The following is a 13121-nucleotide window of genomic DNA, read 5'->3' as shown; positions in this document are numbered from 1 at the left end:
TCTCTCTCTCTTGAGATATATATATACACATCTCTCTGTGACTCTGCTTTTCAAAAAAATTATTCTAAAAAATAAAGTTCATGGAAAAATTAAACAAGAGGTATGAGTTCATTCTGATGCAGAGATATTTTTTCTGGAATCATGGGAAATGTGTATTATGAAAAAACTATGCATTGATTTCCAAACACTGTGCATCACAGTAAACTCATGCCTTTAATTCCATTTTGCCACCAACTTGGCCAAGAGCCCTCACACATGCACGCACACACACGCGTGCACACGTACATACATTCCTATTCATTTGTTTGCCTTGCAAAGATTCGTGTGCCCGGAGCAGTGGCAGAGTTGCAGCCACAGTCACGGGAAGTCCTGCGCCACACGGGTAAGGGGCCTGTGAGCGTCTGGCTCTCTGGGCATGGCTGCAGGTGCACAGATGGTGTGGGCCCTGTAAGGACAAGGACTATTTGTCGTGATTGGCCCAGTGTCTACTCAGTGCCCACATCTTTTGTGTATCCGTGCGACCCCTGCTGCTTCCCCAGGGTTGCCATGGAAACCTCCATGGACAGAGGTTTATTTATGTGCTCTGGCCCCATGGGCTTCCGGGAAATTTGAACTGCCAAGTTGGAGCTTCATGGGTGCATCTCATTCCCGAGAGCCTGGACCCCATCACCTGGCTTGAAGGGAATAAGATGACTCGCTCCCCTCAGCACGGTGCTGAACTGGGGCGCAGGGCGGTGCCTGCGGCCTCTCCCAGGGTCCTCGCCAGTGCCCCACCCAGGACTCACGGAGGTTTTTCCCTCACAGAGCTGGAGAAGGAGCTGTCCCGGAGGCCCAAGAAGGTGTGCATCGTGAAGGTGGTGGGGACCCGGAACCTGTGGAAGAACATCGTGGTCCTGTGTGTGAACTCGTGAGTCCCAGGCGCCAGGGGTGGGGCAGTGGGGGCCGCCTCTGCAGCCCGAGCCCAGCAGGGCCTTTTGCCTGCTCTCTGCTGGGGGGGCCCAGGGAGCGTGGGAGACAGGGCTAGAAGATGCTGCTCCAGCCGGGCCGCCTGGCCCCTCGCACCGTGCACTGCCCAGCGCTCAGCCTCCCCAGGGTGGCCGGCGGCTGGATCTCGGCCCTGCAGGCGTGTGTCCCTGGTGCAGCACCGCTTCCTGGCGGTCTCACTGGCCCGGTCAGCGTGGAGCCTGTGACCAGAGCTTCCTTGGCGTCTGCCTCTTAGGTACCAGGGGGACCAGGTGCTCTGTGCAGGATTCCCAGGCCGTCTCAGAGAGCAGATTTGAGACCAACGGGCTACCAGCGGCTGCACCCCCTGCCTGAAACCAGCCCCGCCCCTCCCCCACTGTAGCCAGAGGTCCTAACCCCCGGGGCAGCTGTAGGGCCCAGATGCTCTCCAAGAGCCCCCTCCTGTGTGCAGTACCCGCAGCCTGCCGGGCCCTGTGGCTCCATTGCACCTGCACCTTTTTGTTAGTGTACACCTGGAAGGTCACTCTGGTCCCCACTCATGGCTCAGTCGGCCTGCCCTTGCCCTAGTGCGCAGGGTTGGAGGGCACATGGGGGTTTCACACCTGTTCGTGGCAGGTGTCAGGGCTGCCCGCGGGGACAGTCAGGGCACCACGGCTTTGTCAGAGCAGCTCCTCTGTGCCAGGGCTGCAAACAGCTTCCTCTGGGAGGCTGCAGGGGCTGCGTGCCAAAGCCACAGGACAGCGGGCATCTGACGCGCACCCCACCCTGCGGGCGGTGGGGACAAGGCCCCAGGCCAGCGAGCGGCCAGGCCTACAGCCTCTGCCTCCCGAGGTCCTGGTTATCCCTGGGCAGCACCACCCTGCCGCCCTCCAGTCCTGGGCTGAGGCTGGCCAGGCTGATGGCGCCCTGGGCACTGGAATCACTTCTGCACCTTCTACTGGGGTGCAAACAAGCAGGAAATGCTCTCTCGGGATTCCTGGTGGGGTTGGGGGGCGGGGTATCTCTAAATGACCTGCTGTGGTCTGCCTACCTCATCTGGGCCAGAAAATAGGGGTGGGGGGGAGATTGCCTTGACCGGGAAGACCACCCAAGCTGAACCAACCGCTAGGTCAGAAACGGCTGCACCTGGAGCCCCTACAGGGGACCCCACCACCACCACCCAGTGGAGCTGCAGCCAGGGGTGGCTTCCTCCTGCAGGGGCGGGGTCTGTCACACCTGACTTTGTGACCTTGGGCAAAAAGCCCTTTGGTCTCCGTGAAGCAGGAGCCGGCAGCAGGGAGGTGGGAATTTTTAGCCCTGGGAGGGGCACCAGAGCTCACATAAGGAACGGGCTCCGGCAGTACTGTGGACGTGCTGCCGCCCCGGGAGCGACACACGTTCATTCCTGCTCTGTGGAGCAGACACGCACTTTCCAAGCAGGTGCCCAGACATGGGAATGGGTTCGGAATTGAGACAAAGTCCCCTGCAGACCAGCTGGGCTTTGGCCCGGCTTCTCCAGGCCGCGTTGGGTGAACTGGGGCAGTTCTCTGGATAAGTCCCCAAGTTCCCAGAACCCTAGTGCCCAAAGAGGCAGCCACCCAGGCCTGCCCTATGTCTCAGCCGTCGTGTCTGCTCTGACCAGCTGAGAGCCCCATGCGAGCTTCCGCTCTGTGTCTGTTGGCCCATCTGCGACACGGGCTCGCCCACAGCTTTGACCACGCAGTCCTGGGACCCAATGAGCTGTGTTTTATTCCATCACGGGTTCACATACGGTGCCGGCATGCCTCCATTCCCTGTGGCGTTAGCTCGCTCGCTCTCTCGCCTGGGCACAGTGAGTCCTGGGCGATGGCTCGCCGCCCACCGGCCTCTCGGTGCTGTGTTCCCGCAGGCTCACGGGGTTCGGCATCCACCACTGCTTTGCCAGGAGCATGATGGGCCACGAGGTGAAGGTGCCGCTCCTGGAGAACTTCTACGCCGACTACTACACCATGGCCAGCATCGCGCTGGCCTCCTGCCTGGCCATGTGTGTGGTGGTCAGGTTCCTGGGGCGCCGGGGAGGGCTGCTCCTCTTCATGATCCTCACGGCCCTGGCCTCGCTCCTGCAGCTCGGGCTCCTGAACCGTGAGTGTGCCAGGCAGGCGGGGCGGGCCCCCAGGGGGCGCTGCACAGCAGTGGGTGGGCCAGGAGCAGGCATAGGGGCTGGGTGAGGCTTGGGGCGCGTCTGAGGCCCCAGGGGTCATTCCAAGAGCTACAGCTCTCTGCAGCTGCCCACCACCCTGAGACCCCGGCACGCCAGTCCACTGAGGGGCAGGCTGTGTCTGTGTGACTGCACAACAAAACAAAAGGCTGGTTTGTTCTCCGTGCATGTGTGGCAGCCTGAAGGGCGGAATGAGTCCTGCCAAGTTCATCAGCTCCTCTCGGGACCCGGGACCTTCTTTACAGAGAAGGTCAAAACTCATGGGAGGCAAAGCCGGGAGTCTGCAGCCCCCCGTGCACGCTGTGTACAGCCTCAGTGGCACTGAGGGCGGGACCCCTGAGCCGCCGGCTCACGCCCAGGCACCGCTCCCCTGGGATAGGCTAGGGACACTGAGGGACAGAGCTGTGAGAACTAGACTGCCCCGCCCCCACAGCGCCGGGCAGCCTGGCAGTGCACACCAGCATGGGTTCGAACCCAGGAGCAGTTGGCCTACCTTTGGGCAGGTTCTCATGCACCTGTCCCTTGCTGGGACAGCTGGGCCTCACCTGTCCCTGCCTGTGCCTGGCTCCCAGGATTGGCACGGATGTGGCAGGGGACATGGGCCCCCAGAGCGTCACAGATGCCCTCCGTGGCCCGGACCGGGAAGCCACAGAACTCTGGGCAAGTAGCAAAGCTGGGGGCAGGCAGTGCCAGGGCACACCTGCGGCAAGCGCACCAGGAAACACCCCCGGGCCCGCAGGGTTCCTGTTCTCGAGGGTTCTGTCTCCTCCCCAAGCTCCGGGGCCAGCGAGGTTTTCAGCCTCTTCTTCCAGGCAAAACGATCTTTGCTTAGTCCACCGTGAGGTCCCGTGCCCTGGCGGCTGGCACCAACGCAGGCACTGGAGGGACTTAGCTTAGAAAAACGGGTCTCGGGGGACCACGCCACAGGGGCTCCACACCTGACCTGCTTTCTCCCTGCCTGCCTGCTTTCGTCATCCTGCTCCACGTGCTGCCTTCCCGCGCGCCGGCCCAGTGATCGGAAAATACAGCCAGCACCCGGACTCAGGTGAGCCCCGACGCGCGTGCGCATGCGTGCGGTCTCGGCCCGGCTGACGGACCTGCGGTCTCACTTCCTCTCTTTCTCCCCCTGTTGCCCTCCAAGAACTGCAGCTGAAGTTGGCCGTAGGTTGGACACTATACATTTGTATCCCCCGCCCCGCCTTGCCGCTGCTACAAAGTTTCGCCCGCGCTTGCCCGTTCGTGTAGCTTCGGGCGCATGCCTCCCCTCCCCACCCCCCAGGCGCCCCAAGTCAGCACGGACGTGGTTTGTCACATGAGCAGTGCCAGGGCGACAGCCTGCGGAGTCGGGCGCCTGGCTGGCTGTGCTGCCGGGGAAGCCGCTGTGTCGCACGCTCGCTGCTGACCGCGGCGGACAGCAGCGCCACTGCCCTACACCTCGATGCCGTCTCATTGCACCTGCCTGGCCAGTGTCCCAGGGGAGCGTCCGCCCTCCTGTGCAGCCCTGGGTGGGGCTGGGCTGGGCTGGACGTGGGACCTGCGGTGGCACGCAGTGCCCTGCACTGATGCCGCCTTGCACCTGTAGCCCTGCTGCCGCCAACAGGGGCTGGGGCCACTGGGCGCTCTCCCTCGGGGCCCACAGCTTGTTTGCTTCTGTTCCCTTAAATCAGTCCTGACAGAGCTACCCTGTCTTGAGGGTGGGCTGGTCACCCCTGAGGCTGCAATGGCCCAGGCTTTGTGGAGGCTGCGGCGGGAGGGCGCTGCGTGGCACCTGGGAGACAGCCAGCCCACCCTCCCCTCTGCAGGGCCTCCACCCGCTGACCCCCAGAAGGAACTGCAAACTGGGTAGCAGGGAAGAGGGAGGCGCCTGGTGTGGTCGCAGGCCTCCCTCCTCCCCACCCGCTCCCCCCAGGCCTGCCTGCCTCTCGCTCCCGCTGCCCTGCGCCCCCCTCACTGTCCCCTTCTCCCCATCCCCCTGCAGGGATGAGTGACAGCGTCAAGGACAAGTTCTCCGTCGCATTCTCCATCGTGGGCATGTTCGCCTCACACGCGGTGGGAAGCCTTAGCGTGTTCTTCTGTGCGGAGATCACGCCCACCGTGATAAGGTACGTGGCAGGGCCGGCCCGAGCCCGGGAGATGGACAGCCGGCCTGGCCAGGTCACCCCGGCCCCAGGAACTCCATCCTGGGTCCTGTCCAGGCAGCAGCGGGAGGAGGGGGAACAGCTGGGCTTTCAGGGCACAGGGGCCGCGGCCCCTGGGAAAGGAAGGGGCCACAGTCCGCGCAGTCACCTCAGCCGCGAGACCTCGCTTAGAGCCAGAGAGGAAGCAGGCGCTGGTGCTGGGCCCCAGACGTTGATGGCGCCGATCCAGGGAGGCCTCAGAGAGAGCGTGGTGTCACTGATTCAGGAATCCGTGTGCACTTCCGAAAGCTCATGGAAAATGGAATTAAAAGATATTCGATTCGATTTTAGAACATTGGAATCTGCAAACGCAAAGGGTCTTCAAACATCCACGGGAAATGTGCACTGGGGCCGGCGGTCATGGCTCAGTGGAGTAAGCCACCACCTGGGACCCCAGCGTCCTATGGCAGGGTCCAGGTTCAGTCCCAGCTCACTGCTAGTGCTCCTGGGAGGGCAACAGGGGAAGCCCAAGTCCATGGGCCCCTGCACCCACACGGGAGAGCAGGACGGAGTTCCAGTCTCCTGGCTTCGGCCTGGCCCAGCCCCGTCTGCTGGAGCCATCTGGGGAATGAACCAGCATGCAAAAGATCTCTGTCTCTCCCTGTCACTCTGCCTTGCAAAAAGAAAATAAATCATACTTTGAAGAAAATGGGTATTATGGAAAAAAATTACGCAGGAATTAAAAAAAAAAAAGTCTTGCACCCAAATATGCAAGTTTTAATTCCATTTTCCAAGAGATTTTTGTGGTGGTCTCGCCTTTAGTGGAAGTCGCGTGTGCCCGGCACTAGGTTCGGCCTTGGGCTTTGTTCTGCCGTCTCACCTGTCCTCGCCGTATGCTGAGCTGCGTCATTTCAGGTCACAGGGAGGTTTGTTCCTTCCTGGGCCCATGGGGGCTGCGCACCGTTTAGTGTTACCATGGTGATAGCATAAAACAGGGGTTACCTGTGCTTAAAGGACCCGGCACTTCACTGTAGGGGACAGGGTGAGCATGGTGCGCACACGACTCCCTTCCACACCGGGGACCCTCTGGGGGTCCTGCCAGCAGCCTCCAGCCCACACGCAGGGGGACTGCGTGCACAGGGCCCGGCCTGAGGGACAGTTGATGGGGCCGCCCCTGCCTGGGCGTGTTCGGCAGGTCCTTTCATTTCTGCAAAAATCAGCACAGATACTGATGCGTCCTTGACTTCACATAACAGAAGCTGAGGAGTAGAAGAGGACGTGAGAGATGGGAGGTCTGTGTCTTGTGCTGAAATGCAAGGTGGTGATGGTCACGCGTTTGGTGACTTTGTGGAGATCCTGGAACTCTTTATGAAGATCGATTGCTTGGTTTAAAAGGCGGAGCAACAGAGAGGTAGAGGCAGATCTTCCTTGTGCTGGTTCCCTCCCCCAAATGACCACACCAGCCAGGTCTGGGCCAGGCCAAAGCCAGGAGCCTGAACTCCATCCGGGTCTCCTACGTGGGTGCAGGGGCCCAAGCACTTGGGCCATCCTCTGCCTTCCCAGGCCATTAGCAGGGACCTGGGTCAGAAGTGGAGCAGCCAGGACTTGAACTGGCGCTCTGATACGGGATTCTGGCATCACAGAATCCTTATGCCAGCCCAAGATGCTGGGATTCTTAATTGAGGCTTGCTGTTTCTGCTAGGTCTTTCAATCATTAAAGTTATTTATGTACTGTCACTGGCAATCTCAAGATATCCACTGGATATTAAAATTCTTGTGCGTCTAGCCGGCGCCGTGGCTCAACAGGCTAATCCTCCGCCTAGTGGCGCCGGCACACGGGGTTCTAGTCCCGGTCGGGGCACCAGATTCTGTCCCGGTTGCCCCTCTTCCAGGCCAGCTCTCTGCTGTGGCCAGGGAGTGCAGTGGAGGATGGCCCAAGTGCTTGGGCCCTGAACCCGCATGGGAGACCAGGATAAACACCTGGCTCCTGCCTTCGGAACAGCGGTGAACCAATGGCAAAGGAAGACCTTTCTCTCTGTCACTATCCACTCTGCCTGTCAAAAATAAAAAATAAATAAATAAATAAATAAATTCTTGTGCGTCTAAAGCAAGAGGCAAAACTTGCCTCTTCTATCTATAAAATTGAGGCATCTGTGATATGAAACATGGGCATGTTCTGCCCTCTAATGGTGACATAGAGAACAGCAAGAACAGTCTGCATTTTGAAGACTACCATGCATATTGAAGATCCCGTTCTCTAAACAGATTTTGAGAGAGAAAAAAAGCCAAAATCTGCATACCAAATTCTACCAAAATCGGCCCTGATATTACTGAAAAATTTCATGGAATCTAATAGAAAATCAGAATGTTTTCATCAAAAATAAAACACACACACAGTTATGCATCACTTAATGGCATGTAAGCTGGGCCGTCCCACCGTGCACACCACAAGGTACGCTCACACACGGCCAGATAGGTCACTCAGCACAGCCTCTATTGGAGTCCAGAGACGCAGTAAAAATGAAACGGATGAGCTTGTGTCCACATCACCTGCACACAGCTTCGTAGTATTTTGTTTGTTTGTTTGTTTTTGTGAGAGGCAGAGAGACAGATAGAGAAGGCACAGTGAGCTCACACCTGCTGGTCCCCCCCCCCCCCCAAATGCCTGGGCTGAGCTGAAGATGGGAACCGGGAATTCAATCCAGGTTTCCCAAGTGAGCCACCACCACTGTCTCCCAGGCTCTGCACTAGCAGGAGGCTGGAGCCGGGAGCCAGAGCTGGGAATGGAATGCGGATGCTCCCGTGTGGGGCCTCTCAAATGCTCGCCCCACAGTAGGCATTCTCCCTAGAAGTAGTAGAAGAAGTACACTCTGCAACAGTGGTACGAGGGGTGGCGGGGTATTATCAAGTACTCGGTACCGCGCGTAGATTGTGTGTTCTGTGCTTTTACACGGCTGGCAGCACAGCAGGTGTGTTCACGCATCACCAGACACACCGTGACGTCACAGCAGCTGTGATGTCACTGACCAGCCGAGTGTTTCGGCTCTGTTGTAATCTGGGACTCCCATCCTGCAGCCCTCGGGGCCATTATGTGACGCCCAACCGTATTCTCTGTGACACTCGTGTGTGCACACATGCATACACACATAGGTTTTCTTTTTAAAGATTTTATTTATTATTTAGTTGAGAGGTGGAGTTATGGAGAGAAAGAGGGAGAGACAGAAAGGTTTTCCATCCACTGGTTCACTCCCCAAATGGAGCTGGAAACAAGCCAATCTGGAGCCAGGAGTCTCTTCCAGGTCTCCTATGCAGATGCAGGGCCCAAAGCACTTGGGCCATCTTCTACATCTTTTCCCAGGCCATGGCAGAGAGCTGGACAGGAAGAGGAGCAGCCGGGACTAGAACTGGTGCCCAGATGGGATGCCAGCACCACAGGCGGAGGGTTAACCTACTGTGCTATGGCGCTGGCCCCACACATGGGTATTTTTGATGCCATAGATGTTTCATTCCAGCTGGCAGTTCATTAATGTATGTATTACTATGATGTGGTCAACCTGGCATTATGCAGACTTGGGCCTGGTGCTAAGTATTTGCTGTTAACAGCGACTCCGTGCTTGCCCTCCCTGGGAGTCCACACTCTGCCACCCTGTATCGCTACCCTCGTGAGCAAGGGTGCCCTCCGCAGTTAGTGCCAGGAAGGGCAGGCAGAAACCAGCAAGCTTTCAGAGAAAACGATGTCAGAAGCCCCAAACACATCCCTTACCTGGTAGCCCACGTGTCCCTCCAGCATCCTGGAAGGCAGGATCCATCGGAGAGGTCACACGGCTGTTCTCCAAGAGAGGGACCCGATCCCCTGGCTGGCAGCAGAGGCCGTCTGTACGGGACCGCTCGCATCACCGGGGTCGGCTGACCCTCCTGCCTGCAAGCCAGCGTGACCCACAAGCTCCCAGTGCTCATTACGTGCAGACAGCGTGTGCCGGCTCGTGTTCTAGACAACACGCCTCGCCCTTGAGGGCATGAGAGCGGATGAGGTCACGGATACAGGTGTCCCGCTGGAACCCTCCGCCTGGGGAGGGGGTTGGGACGTGGGAGATGCCCTCAAAAGTATTGGTCCTTGTCTGCATGTCCTTGGCGTCCCCACAGTGAGGGGTGGCTGACCACTGACCTCCCAGCTAAAGCTAGGGACCCTTCATGGAGCATATTAGCTATGGGCTGTGCAAAAAATGACCCCAAATCTCAGCTTGCAGCAGCCCCACGCTATCTCCCAGCTGCAGTGGGCCAGGGTCTGGGCTCAGTGTCCCCAGGAGGCTGCATCAGCAGGGGCGGGACCCACCGCCAAGCCCAGTGACTGGCAGGTGCGGTTCCCCATAGAACAGCATGCTGAGGCCGCAGTTCCTTGCTGGCTGTCGGCAGTGGGGAAGCCACCATGGGCCTCGGCCACATGGCGCTTGTGTGTCAGCGCCCTTCCCGTGTGTGTGTGTGTGTGTGTAAGATTTATTTGAAGGGCATAATTGGAGAGGGAAAGAGAGAGCTCTTCCATCCACTAGTTCATTCCCCAGATGGCTGCAACAGCTGGGGCTGGGCAGGCTAAGCTAGGAGCCAGGAGCTCCATCCCAGGCTCCCATGTGGGCACAGGGGCCCAAGCTCCAGGGCCATGCTCAGCACCATTCCCAGGCACATCAGCAGGGAGCCGGAGCAGCAGGGACTCGGGCCGGCTCTCATATGAGACACTGGTGTCGAGGGTGGTGGCTCCACCCCGAGCCACAGCACCGGCCTCCTCATGGTGTTTTATTGTACCAGGAGTCTGGCCACACCCAAGGCACAAGGTGGACGTGGCCAGCAGGGGGAGCCCCCGAGAGGAGGAAGCCCTGCAGCTGCTCTGCACCGTGAACTTGGACTGGAAGTACCAGGGAGCGGCCTGGCAGGGGCACCTGTGCACGTGTTCATGGCAGCAGGTGTGCACGTGGCTGGATTTCACGGGTGTCGGGCAGGGTGCAGAGGTCCTTGGCACGGCAGAGGAAGGTGGGTGGGAGGCAGCTTCGTCAGTGGGGAAGCCAAGAGGGGAAGAGCACATGGCTGCAGCACTTTGTCCAGCCTCGGGGCCTCCCCGGCACCCCTGGAGGCCTTGGGCGCCTTAGAAACCTCTCAGCCTTCCAGTTCTCGCACGTGTCCCCCCACACCTGCTGCCCCACCCCCAACTCTGCAGGACTCACGTGGCCCCTGCCCAGTGCAGTCCCCAGCATGCACTGCACACCCCGCCCCACCCACGCTCAGATCTTCCCATGCCCCTGTGGACCTCACAGCCCCCGGAAGGCGGGGCTTCCGTAGGATGCACGTCCAGGCTTGAGGAGGTGGGGCTGCGCTCAGTGGTGGAGCCAGGATTGTGCCCTTAGCCCCAGCCACTCGCACCTGGGTAGCAGGGAAAGTCTGCTTTCCAGCTCGCTTCCGGCCTCTCCCAAGTACGTGAGCTTGCCCGAAGCTGCCCGGCCTTGGCCATCCTCTAGATGAACAGAGGTGACCGTGGGCCCTGCGCCGGGAGTGGTGTGCAGTGCGTCTCGCTTTGGTTGGAGCCATGTTTTTCTACTGGCCGCTGTGGACAGCTGCTTACGTCCCATTGGACACGTGCGGCGTGCAGTCCTTGGGAAATGCCTGCTCTACTGCCAGTCTTCCTAATGCGTTGTCTTCTGAGCGGCCGAGAGTTCTTGAGATGTTCTGGACCCCAGTCCTGTGTCGGGCGAGAGCTCTGCATGGTGGAATTTGGGATTTTGGTGAAGCCCAGTTGGTCAATTAGCTTTTTCATGGACCCGGCTTTGGGTGTCTTACGTGTGTAAGAAATCGGCCTATGCTAGGCTCACGAAGATTTTCTTGTGTTTTCTTCTAGAAGTTTTAGCTTACACTTAGGTCCCATGGTCCTTTGGGAGTTCATTTCTGTAGCTGTGAAGTCAGGGTCTGAGGCCGCTGTTTTGCATGTGAATGTCTCACTGTCCACTTGTTGAAAAGGCCGTCCCTGTCTGCCCCAGACTCTGCCTTCATCAACAACCAGTCACCCAGGTGTGTCTCGTAACTGAATCCTGTTCCACTGGCTTGATTCACCAGTGACACACGGACTTGAGTAATACAACTTTTTTTTTTTTCATTTATTTATTTATTTTTTTGACAGGCAGAGTGGACAGTGAGAGAGAGACAGAGAGAAAGGTCTTCCTTTTTCCGTTGGTTCACCCTCCAATGGCTGCTATGGCTGGCGCGCTGCGGCCGGCGCACTGTGCTGAACCAAAGCCAGGAGCCAGATGCTTCTCCTGCTCTCCCATGTGGGTGCAGAGCCCAAGGACCTGGGCCATCCTCCACTGCACTCCCGGGCCACAGCAGAGAGCTGTCCTGGAAGAGGGGCAACCGGGACAGAATCCGGCACCCCGACCGGGACTAGAACCCTGTGTGCGGGTGCCATAGGCGGAGGATTAGCCTAGTGAGCCGTAGCACCGGCCGTAATGCAACTTTTTTTTTATTTTTTACTTTTGACAGGCAGAGTGGACAGAGAGAGAGAGAGACAGAGAAATGTCTTCCTTTTTCCGTTGGTTCACCCTCCAATGGCCACCGTGGCCGGCGCGCTGCAGCCAGTGCACCGTGCTGATCCGAAGCCAGGAGCCAGGTGCTTCTCCTGGTCTCCCATGCGGGTGCAGGGCCCAAGCACTTGGGCCATCCTCCACTGCACTCCCGGGCCACAGCAGAGAGCTGGCCTGGAAAAGGGGCAACCGGGACAGAATTCAGCGCCCCGACCAGGACTAGAACCCTGTGTGCCGGCGCCACAGGCGGAGGATTAGCCTAGTGAGCCGCAGTGCCAGCCCGTAATGCAACTTTACAGTGAGTTCTGAAATTGGGAAGTCAAGTTTTCCAATTTTGTTTTTGTTTTTGTTTTTTTTTTTCAAAATTATTTTGTCCTCCTGGGTCCTTTTTTATTCTTTGAAAATTTCAGGATTTATCATTTAAAAAAAAGCTGGGATTTTATGGGCTTTTAAATTTATCAGAGAGGCAGAGAGAGAGAGCAAGCAAGCGAGCGAATGCCCACGACAGCCGGCACCAGGCCAGAGTCAGAGCTGGGCAAGGAAATCGAGGCAGGCCCCCCTGGATGAGAAGAGCCCAAGTAACTGAGCCGTCTCTATTGCCTCCCAGGGTCTACGTTAACAGGATGCTAACGTCAGGAACCAGAGCCAGGGACTGAAGCCAGGCGCTCTGATGTGGGACGCAGGCATCCCACCCAGCATCTTGGGTGCTGGGCCAAACACCCACGGCCCAGCCAGGGTTTTGGTAGGGATTGCGTTGATTCTGTGGTTTAACTCAGGAAGATCTGACATCTTCCCACGGTGGAGCCTCCCGATCCATGAGTACGCAATGTCTGTCCATCTTTTCTCTCTTGAGAGTTCTCTCAGCGATGTTAGTGTTCAGCGTGCAAGTCTTCATGGGATTTACTCCTAGGCATTTTCGGGTTGGTGGTGGTTTGACGTTGCGTTGGAACTTGTACCTCGTAGGACAGTTGTGTGGGTTAGGGGCCATCGACAGGAGCTGCCTCCTGCAGGGACCCAGCCTGCTCACACGGGACGTCGTGTACGCTGCGTTAGAAAGTTCTCCTTAAACCAGCTGCATCCCTGTGGGCTCTGCCCGCTGCTCTGGGGCTAAGCAGGCCACTCTGCACCCCATCCCGGAGACGGCACCCCCGGCGGCTGGGACTCAGCCAGCCTCCGGAGGCCTGGTGCCTGCTTCCTCAGGAGCCACAGAGCGCCGTGCCCCCGGTAATGCACTTCGAGGTTCACGTTTTAGTAGAGCAGTTACAGCTAAGAGTCAGAGCCCCAGCGAGTTCCTGTGTGCTGGTG

General features: G+C 58.5%; 1 protein-coding gene across 1 annotated transcript in view; it reads left to right on the top strand.

Annotated features, from left to right (window-relative positions):
• SLC22A23 (solute carrier family 22 member 23) overlaps positions 1 to 13121 on the top strand; it is a 170289-nt gene that overhangs the window by 155782 nt on the left and 1386 nt on the right. Inside the window, exons 6-9 of the mRNA XM_062184039.1 lie at positions 805 to 907; positions 2831 to 3063; positions 4152 to 4184; positions 5118 to 5241. Of these exons, the coding sequence (XP_062040023.1) occupies positions 805 to 907; positions 2831 to 3063; positions 4152 to 4184; positions 5118 to 5241 (493 nt within the window). The remainder of the gene's footprint in view (positions 1 to 804; positions 908 to 2830; positions 3064 to 4151; positions 4185 to 5117; positions 5242 to 13121) is intronic.

The sequence above is a fragment of the Lepus europaeus genome, chromosome 3 (assembly GCF_033115175.1).
Source record: "Lepus europaeus isolate LE1 chromosome 3, mLepTim1.pri, whole genome shotgun sequence".
NCBI lineage: Eukaryota > Metazoa > Chordata > Mammalia > Lagomorpha > Leporidae > Lepus > Lepus europaeus.
This window is presented reverse-complemented; position numbering and strand designations above follow the sequence as displayed.